Source organism: Halichoeres trimaculatus, unplaced genomic scaffold (genome assembly GCF_033239565.1).
Source record: "Halichoeres trimaculatus isolate MK-OKI-2021-1 unplaced genomic scaffold, fHalTri1.1 fHalTri1_scaffold_20, whole genome shotgun sequence".
Classification (NCBI taxonomy): Eukaryota; Metazoa; Chordata; class Actinopteri; order Labriformes; family Labridae; genus Halichoeres; species Halichoeres trimaculatus.
The window spans coordinates 14,401,336-14,411,301 of NW_027437198.1; the positions used below are offsets into that span (position 1 = coordinate 14,401,336).

General features: G+C 48.3%; 1 protein-coding gene across 6 annotated transcripts in view; it reads left to right on the forward strand.

Moving 5' to 3' along the window:
- The window catches only part of cacna1ia (calcium voltage-gated channel subunit alpha1 Ia), a 167,363-nt gene extending 157,609 nt beyond the window's left edge, over positions 1-9,754 (forward strand). For 3 of the 6 annotated variants that reach the window (XM_074696239.1, XM_074696241.1, XM_074696243.1), the window contains 4 exons: positions 1,776-1,913; positions 5,004-5,205; positions 5,373-5,608; positions 5,759-9,754. In XM_074696239.1, the coding sequence (XP_074552340.1) occupies positions 1,776-1,913; positions 5,004-5,205; positions 5,373-5,608; positions 5,759-6,484 (1,302 nt within the window). In that variant the 3' untranslated portion in view covers positions 6,485-9,754. The remainder of the gene's footprint in view (positions 1-1,775; positions 1,914-5,003; positions 5,206-5,372; positions 5,609-5,758) is intronic. The other 3 variants (XM_074696240.1, XM_074696242.1, XM_074696244.1) reach the window with 1 other exon arrangement.
- Positions 9,755-9,966: the final 212 nt, after the last annotated feature.

Consider the following 9,966-nt stretch of genomic DNA (forward strand, 5'->3'; position numbering starts at 1 on the left):
TGACTGCTACTGCACCTGTTTGTTTTCAAACTCTGATTTTGTTCAGAATCATCTGACGCTGCTATGAGATATCAGTCATGCTTATTTCCTGGCTCAGTCACACGTCGCCTCTCCATGCCTCCCAGCAGGGCTGAATAAAACAATTCTTTGCCTCGCTGCGCTCAGGCTGCAGCAGACGCTCCTCTGCTCCTCGCCTGGGTCGCTTATCTTAGTGAAGCCTTGAGTGTATCGGTGGTAACCTTGGAAAAAACTGTGTAGAAACTTTTCATGGAACCATTACTCCTCCTTTCATCATCCCTGGAGGCAGAGCTGGGAATGCAGAGAGGAAGGCTTCACTACCTGAGGTGTTTACTGACCAAACCTGAGCATGAGAGCGCCCTGATGTATGGAGATAAATACAAGACAAAATACACACTCTTTTCTTTCCACATGCTTCCCTTTTGCTTTGCTTTTCCCTTTCATTTCCTCTCTTTCTTCCTCCCTCTCACTCTCCCCCTCCCTGGGGGTTGGGAGATGGTAAATTACAGCCTCATATCAGCCGTGAATCTTTCTTTATGAACCTCTTTGTCTCTTTCACCTGCGGGCACATGTGGATATATATCGCTGTCAGGCCTTATTTCATTGGATTCACGTTTTAAGAACCTTGTTGCCTCTGTATTGCTCCGTCTCTTTAAAGAAACACTGCTTGGGTGCATCACAGCAACCCCAGAACCTCTTCCTCTCCAGCTCCAGTGTTCTCAGTATGTTTTGAAACAGTGCTTAATGGAAAAGAAAAAGATCAGACAGAGAGAGTCAGCCCTGAAGACTGAGCTAACAGAGCTAACAGAGCTAACAGCTAATTAATGAACCATGTGGGCTGAGATACCTGCAATCCAGGTCAACAAACTGAGCTGGAGCCAATGAGAGAGAGGCGCAGTAACAGTCATTCTTTGCAAAGATAGACGGCAGGCTCCACCTCCTTATTGCACAAAGTGAAGCCAAAATAATGCTCACAGGTTGCACAGGTGATGACGTATAGATCTGCAGGAGGCTGATGTCCTGCTCCCTCTTATGACATGTTTAGAGTGTTTTGGCTTCACCTTTGAGGAGCCGTCCTGACGTCACTCTTTATAAACGGTCTGCTGCTGAGAAAACCTCCGCCTCACACTCAGGAACAACACACGAATGCTCAGCCATGTTTGAAAACATACTGAGCGGCCTTGCAAGAGCAGAACGATGAGGTTCTGGCGGCGGTGAAAAAAACTCGTGCTGACACACACCTTCACACACGACAGGTGCACAGACCTGCTCTCATTAAGCTGCTGTATGTACGCACCGCTTGGATCGGCCTCTCGCCTCTCTCGTCACTTTATCTCGAAGCTCTGGGAATTATGTGTTCCTCTGATGATGACAAAGCCTGTTATTACTCTGTGAACTCTCTCACCCTGCTCTCTTTACAGACAGGTGCCGCCGCATTAAGGATTTGCACTTTGAAATGTCAACAACTGGTGAAGCATAAGGAAACAAGGCGGAGCTTCTGCCTGACGTGTCTCTTTAGCTCTTACAGGCTGAAAACAGTTAGAAAGGATACAGGACAGAGTCATCTTCAAATCACTGTTCATCCTTTAAATGTTCTATCTATGTGCACAAAGATGCAAGATCAGGACCCAGGGTTGATGTGAGGCCTAGAAAACTCAGTCTTAACTTTTAAGAATCCTCTCTGTAGTCTGAAACCTTCTGTCCCTCTCCGTCCCGTCTGTGTCTGAGACATGAGTAACAGACGTACGTTTCTGTAGCAGATCAGGATGGCAGAGATTGAGCAGGCGTCGCTGAAGTCGGAGCAGCTTTCGGACAAGTCCTCGTCTCCAGCGCTGCCGGATGACCTCAGCCTGGACGAACACACGGCGTACCAGCTGCTGGCGAGAGAGTGTAAGGTGAGTACAAGCAAAATGGCGATAAAGGAGGGACACAGCGTTTTTTTAAAGATTCTGCAAGGAGGATCTGTTTGAACTGCACTCCCTCGCCACCTTTTGGCCCGGAGTCTTTACACACTGTCGTAAATTACTTTTAGTGAGACGTGTTTGTTTTAGAAATTAAATGGAGAGGTAAGGGACTCTTCAGTACAGTTACGAAGAGATATGGTTTGAAATGTGACGTCAAGCAAATGTCGTAGTAGCTGGCATGTAGCAACATCATCAGCCCAGTGCTCTTAAGTGTCCGTAGGCTTACGTGACAACAAGTAAACACTGTCAGTTTGTATGTAGTTTAGTGGCCGTTTATTTTTAGCGCAGCTAGCAGCCCGGTGCTCTAATGCCGCGGCCACACCCAACGTGAACTTGCGAATTCAAACGCGTGACACGCCTGTAACACGCCACGTTAACACCAGAGTCTGGACATTGGACTATTTCAACAAGCTGAGGGGCGAACGCGCATTAGCGGGTCATTGCGCATGCAGAATAGAGAGCCCACTCATTTAAAGACCGAAAGCCCAAAAGAGCATCTGAAAAACAATGAGCTGTGGTTTCAAAAGTATGACAGGAGAGTGCGTGAAAGCTTTGGAGATCACAATCAAGGCCTGCTGCACCTCTCCCTGGTAATCCATCTCCACCGGCCCTGCCTGGCTGTTCCCTGCGACCTCATCCTCGACCCCCAGAACCCCCGACCCCCCATACTCCTGACCCATGTTCCGTGAGGTCTCCCTGGGGATAATGAAGGGGTCGAGGAAAGAGAGGAGCACAGAGAACTCCCATCTTTTCCCTGGCTCTGCCCCTGCCCCGCTCCTTCCTCCTCTCTATCAGGCTCAAAACTCCACTGAGGAAAACACAGTCGGACTCAGTGATGACCCGTGCAGGCAAATCCAGCTGGCAACGAATGTTCACAGAACTTAAATTCAAAACCTGTCTCCTCAGCAACTTTCGCTCAGCCTGCTCCTTTTTTTTCCGGTCTCTATAGAGTACACACGTCATATCGTATAACTCTGGATGATGACACACTGCACAGATTATTTTCTCAGAGTAGGTGGCGGTTCGCCCCCAATGTCGTCAAATCAATGACGCCGTGGGGGGATGTCATTGCTGATTTGCTGCTGCGGCACAGCCTCACGCGGATTCGCGTCGAAAGTTAAATATCTACAACTCAAGCATTTAGGCGTTTGACGCCCAAACGCGCAGCGCTCCAAACGCGCAAACATCACAAACACGCCGCGCCAAACTTGTCCAATGCGCCATCCGGGGCGAATCGGTGTCTAAACGCGTCTTTGCACTGACTTTGTATGTAATCTTGCCGCAAATTTGCATTTGGTGTGGCCTTACCATTAGACATGTAATGTAATTACAGCGTTAACGTAATGTGTAACATTAGTAAATCCTGGTTAGCTATGACCTGCCAGTCATCTACCAACCAATCAGAGCTAAAGTAACCTCACTCTTCATTTTATTGATAGACTCTCAAGTTTGAACAGACCACTGCAGAATAACTGCTGACTGTGGGTTGGATTGAACATTATGACAAACAGTTTAGCCACTGTGTTATAGAGTGATACAACCTGAGCTAAAGGCTAATTAGCCTTTAGCTTGGGCTGTATCACTCTCCTGTTTAGCTTTCTTCTGCTCTTCTGTCCTTTTTCTGACAGGACAGGTCCTTTGTCTGACAGTTAGGCTCCTGCGTCCACCATCACTACAAAATTAGTCACAGAAATCAATTTCAGCAGAGAAAAACACAGACCTCTATTTTATCTCTTCTCACAACTAAACTTCATAAGCCGGCGTGGTGTTGTCATAGAGACCTAGACGTGCCATAAATCAATCTGATCCTGGTCGACCTGACCTGGAGGCTAAGAAGCAGCAATTTGAAATAACCTGTAACCAATAATATTGGTGCTAATAATCTCATTTTAAAGTGTGGATAATGATCAGGCATATATCTAGAAGGGAGACTTTTTTAAGATCACTTTCAAACTCCTCACAGCCTCTTCAAACAGAGTCACACAACACATTCTCTGAAGCTGAGAGTCTGAAAACAAGTGCTTGTTTGTAATCTGGAGAGAAGCTTGCTAATGATGCTCTCCAGGAAAAGCAAAACCACCAAGCATTACGAGATTTTCTCCAGGACTCTGCGGTGAATATGAACATTTATCTGCTCTCCCCATGTATCAGAGGTATCAGCGTCTCTCCACCTCATGAATTAAACTGACCCCTCGCTGCCGTCCTGGGCGTCTCTCTTTCTCTCTCTTGCTCCCTTGTTTGACTTTATCTCTGTGGTTCTCCCCTCTCACAGATACTCCTCTGGTAATTGCACACCTTCCCTCTCCCGTTTCCCCCTCTATCTCCTTCCCTTATCGCCTGCCCTTCCTAGATTTCCTTCCCAGAAACGGGCTAATGCTCCCTGCTTCTGGATCGACAGATAAGCCTCCGACCGAGCGGGTCTGAGGCTCTGCTCATTAGAGAGAGGGAGGGGGGTGGAGGGGGGGGGGCGAGGAATCCGGGTTAGAGATATGATTTGTACAGTAGTGTTTGAAAAAGTGTGTGTGTGTGTGTGTGTGTGCTCTTGTGGGACTCAGAAGGAACAACACACTAATGAAATCACAGAGGCTTACCTTGTACACACCCTTCTGTACCTACTGCGCTCACACACACTCACACTCACATGTGTAAGTGAACAGTGGCTGTGTGTCCCCACAGGATGGTAATTAAAGTGTTGGAGGTAAGAGCTCACACTCTAATTCCTCATGAACCGATCATAGCTGGAGTTTGTAACATTAACATGACAATAAGAGGCTCCTTCCTCTTCGTCTCACCTTCACTCACTCTGCAGAGAAACCCGCTGGCGGTCAGAGAACATGTTTGATTCATGCTCCATCCCTCAGGGGCTGTTACTCATTATCTTCTACGCTCCGTCCAGGAAATACCCACAAAGCCATGAGCATTTCAGCACCGACATCCCATCATTATCTTTATTTTAGTTGACCTTTAAATAAAGTTTTTGGAATCAGTCTCTGTGATATCAGATGATCCGTTCTCTCTCAGGGGAGGTGCAGCAGTGACTCCAGGAGCTCTGAGGAGGCCGGAGGCGGTGGGAGTCACACACAGACCGTAGTCCAGAGCCAGGTTCAGGGGCTGGGCCGTCCCTGTCCAGCTCTCAGCGTGGGCGTGGAGACGGAGCCGACACTGCAGCAGATGGAGATGCAGATACACCAACCACATGTGTGCTCTCCTCACTGTAGCCCAGGTGAGGGAAACAGTGAGGGAAACAGCAGAGACTCTCACATCTGACTGTGTTTAATTAGCTGCATCCATTTATTCTAAGGTCTTGAACCTCAAACACCAGGAATACTGGGTAGAAATGAGGATACTGTGGATGATCTAGATACAGAAAGAGTGTTTTTCCTCCTCAAGGTGGCGTTTCCAACAGCAGCAACAAGGGGAGGAACAAGGATGGAGAAAGAGGCGCCAGTGGTCTTTCTCCTCTCTTCCATCTGCCTGCAGAGTTCTTCCACCCCGCAGCAGCAGCCATCCCAGCGCCTCCCCGCAGCAGGAGCCTCCGGCTAACACGAGGCCTACGGCTGACCTCCCCGGCTTCCTGGGCTTCACTACGGTCCCCAGGAGACCGCAGCAAGGTGCTCTGCACACAGGTGAGGGCTGGAGACAGGTGATACAAGCAGAAAGATGAACCTTAGACTGATGAAAATCCACTATCTTTGCAGTCATTTGTTTTATGATGTTGTATGTTCTTTGTTACATAAGTAGCTGTATTTACTCCCTCCTCCTCCTCCTCTCCTCAGCACCCGTCTCACAGCGACTCGTCCCTGGCCACGGGCAGCTCTGAGGGCAGCCTGCAGACCACCCTGGAGGAGGGGCTGAGCTTCAGCGTCTCCCCTCCACAGAACCTGGAGTTACCTTTGCCGACAGCTCCGTTACCGCTCACGCTCCCTCCGCCCGAAGACAGAACAGATGTCTCCTCCCCAGTCCAGACCCTGAGACCGAGGCCGACCCCCTCCTCAGCCCTCACCCTCCAGGCCACCAGAGGGCATCAGCGGAGCCAGAGCAGCGGGCGAGGCAGCACCAGCCCTGGATACACCCGGGATGACTCAATCGACCCGTCGGATGAGGACCTGGGCATCGTCATCGGCTCGTCTATCGGGGGGTGTGGCTCCAGCCAGGCGGGGAACAGTGAACACTTGTCTGAGACTCTGAGCAGCCTCTCCCTCACCTCTCTGCTGTCTCCCAGCTCTCTGGTGTACCCGGGGGGAGCAGTGAAGAAATGCAACAGCACAGGCAGCCTGGACCAAGGGGGGATGCTGCTGGCGTCCCGGTGCAGGGAGGGCCGCAGGGAGATCCTGGGACTGGAGCTTATGGACCCTCAAGGCTTCTTGGCCAACCCCTGGACCGGGGTGTTAGTGGATACGAGACGAGGAGAGGGGAGAGGGGAGATGGGGGAGGCTGAGCCGGGGCTGAAAGGGAAGAGCTCGAGCCAAACCACCGTCGGGCCTTGTCGGGAGAACAGATGAAACCTTCTGCCTGCTGTCTCTCTGTCTCCATTCCTTGGATTAAACCCATTGCTGTCCCTCTCACTCTCTCTGCTCCCATCTTGAGAAAGAGGCTCGATGACACATGACGTCGTAAATCCAAACCCTCATCTTCCTCCTCCACCTTCCTTCACATTTGTGACCAGCCCATGTCCAGTTTTCAGCACGTAAGGGAGTCTTTGTGGTCTCATCCTGCTGGTGGAGACCTGCAGAGTTTAAGCCTGAAATAGGTCCTAACAGCCTCTTGGGGCTGGACCTGGGGAGAAGGCCATGAAGGCTGTGCTCCTCTTTAAAGACCAGGAGGGGCGGTTTTATCAGGGAGTCAACTGGAGCAGAAACAAAGAGCTTAACCTCAGAGAGAGACCGTGCTCAGCGGTAGATTCCTTTTCTCCGAGTTGGCTCTGGTTGAAGTGCAAAAATAGAAGTACCAAACTGAAATAGCTTTTCATACCAACAGACTGTTTGATGGTTTTTCACTCAGAGGCAGTGCAGAGAGCAGGTGGGAGGAGGCTCAGAGATGGCACAACATATCAAGGCGGAAGGAAGGCTGGGGAAGGAGAAGCAGGTGATTTGTTTGGCCGGGCGAGCAGAGAGCGGATCTAATGTCCATCTGCTCCGGCAGACGGAAACAACAGGTCCCACTCACACCGGCTCCGGACCTGCTGCTGAGTTCAGAGCGAAGGCGAGGTGGAGGAGAGTTCAGGAGTGTGTGCTTGCTTGTTGGTGTGTGTTAGCGTGTGAGAGCACTGCCTCAGGAATCCAAGGCATGAGTTGGATCATTCCCGTTACTTCACCCAACCTCTGCACGCTCTGCATCAGGAGACAGATCCTCTGATCGCAGACTGACGGAGCACAGAGCTCCGACCGTGCATGGAGTGATTTGCTTATTTTTTATTTCTATCTCCAGCGTCTCAGAAATAAAGAGACGATGTGTGTGCGTGCGTGTGTGTTAGTGTGTGCTCCTCACCGTGAACGGGAACACTGAGTAATGATGGACCTGACTGCATGATGGATCTGCATTTAACCTAGATTTTTATATCTATACAGAAGTGTATCAAGATGTCAATGTTGGCTGATGAACATGTGATTTCTATTCCACTATTTTTGTAGAAAAGAGAATGGGCACGTGCAAGTGTTGCCGTCACTTTGTCCCTGTTTGATGAACTTTAGAGACCTGCTGTCCAGGACTTTTTGTGGCTTCCACTTTTCTAACTTTTTTAAAGTGTGGACAGAGTTTAAAACAAAGAAGCAAAAAATTTACAGTGAACTCTGTGCGCTTGAGTGTTCGTTCCCTCTAGCACATTCTCTGTGGGAACTCTGGTTCCCTGTCTGATTTTTATTTTTCAAATGTTTGCGTCCCGGAGGACAAGCAGGGGGGAGACGGGAACCGCCATATTCACTCAGCACACGAGGAGGCTCCGGCTCACAGACGCTCCTGCTGCACACGGGACTGTGTTTGCTTTTTAGGTCAGACTGTTTGCAAGCGTCTCTTTGAAAGCTTTAATCTGAGAGTTACACACATGACACATCCATGACGGACACGTCAGTGTTCCTCCAGCATGGGTCTGAGACTGCAATACGGTATGCTTTTTTAAAATGCACTCATCTTCTCTTCCTTTCTACACACACACACCTTCACACACACATACACACACACACACACACACATGCAGTTTGTTGTAGCAGCCTGCACACATCATACTTTGATATCAGAGGGGACATTGTGTTTCTATCTTTATTCTTCTTAACGTCTGAGAGAAAGTCGAAGAGTCTGACCGTCATCATGCAAAACCACGTTTAAGACTGTGTTCATCACATGTGTGGGGTATTAATGACTGTACAGACAAGAGTGTGTGCATGTGTGTGAGTGTTACCTGAGGTTAAAAGTTGGATGGAGTTAACATGAAGCTACTAAGGGCTGTTTAAGCTTCAGAGACGTGTCCTCCTGTCCCTTCTGAGATGACGCGGCACCAGAGGTTAAAGCCTGACTTCGCAGCAATAAATGTGTGTTTTTGTGTTTATTTGTGTGTCTGTCTGTGTGTGTGTGTGTGTGCGAGTGAGTGAGTGTGCTCACTCTGAGTAAATGATGTCAGTGTGATTTTTATCTCCTCTAATCCGGCAGCGTCTGGACTGTCCTGTTTTCTTTAGATCAAATCAGATCACACCTCGGCCCTCTCATAGACCAATCAGAAGACAGACGGGCTGCGATCAAAACAACACGGACTAAAGAGGTCGTTGAACTCAGGTCGGGGGGTAAAAACCACTAAAGATTTAAAGATTTCTGTAAAGTTGTGCTCAGACTGAACGCAGAGCGAACTTCCAGCTAGCTTTTATTCGCACAAATTGGACCGCTGGAGTGTTCCTACGCTGCAAACAGCCGAGGCTCCTGCAGTCCAGATGTTAGCTGTAACTACCTAACAATGCACCACCTGTATGTGTCAGCAGAGTGTGCCTTTGTACAGTGTGTGCGTGTGTGTGTGCGTGTGTGTGTGTGTGGCTCAGACTGATTTTAATTAAACCAAGAGCTGGAGTCTCTTCTCTTAATTTCTCCCCGTCTTTCATGAACTCTTAGAGTGACGTATGGTAGCTGGGATAAGCACACATTTTTTCACCACCTGGTGCGGACGTGTTTCTGCTTCGACTCATGCTGCCTTGAACTAAACCTGTGCCCACCTTTACTGTACCATGACTTTGTATGCAACCACACGGCCTCTAAAAGTTGCTTCAGTTCAGTCTGAACACAACTGGAGAGTGGACGATCCACAGCTGTACATATCTTTGTATTTTGATCTGCATGTGTGCATTGCTGACCATGATTATATCATTAGTATGCATTTCATAAAAGTGTACAAAGTTAAAGGAATGTCCCGCTTTTTGTTTGTTGTTATTTGTTACCTCCGCCAAGGAGCTTTTAAGAGAGTTTGTGTGTTTACGAACAACATAACTCAAAAAGTTTCAAAGGATCTTGATGAAATTTCAGGAAATGTTCAAAAAGGGATAAAGAAGAAGTGATTAAATTTTGGTGGTGATCCGGATCACCTCTGGATTCAGGATTTATTTAAAGGATTCTTTATCATTGTGAGATAGGGCTGTTTCACCATATGTGTACTGGATACTGGATACTAAGATCTGGAATATTAAATGTGCACTGGGTCATCATAATTTTCAACACTGTCAGGAAACAAATTATCGTACAAACCTGCAACTAACACTGAATTGTAGCAGACAGTCTGCTGAAAGGGAGTATAACATTAAAGTAGGACTGAAGTGTTGCGTGGCAATCACAGTATGCTTGGTGGACGTCTGAGTGCTTTTCTAGTTCGTTTTTTTCTGCTGCACTTCATAAAAAGTCACGTCTTATTTCCAACACACTGATCTAGTGAAGGCAAAAATATCAAAAATACATCTTTGGTTTGGTAAAGCTGCTGTTCAGCTAGTCTCAACTCTTTCTTTTGATAAGTTTA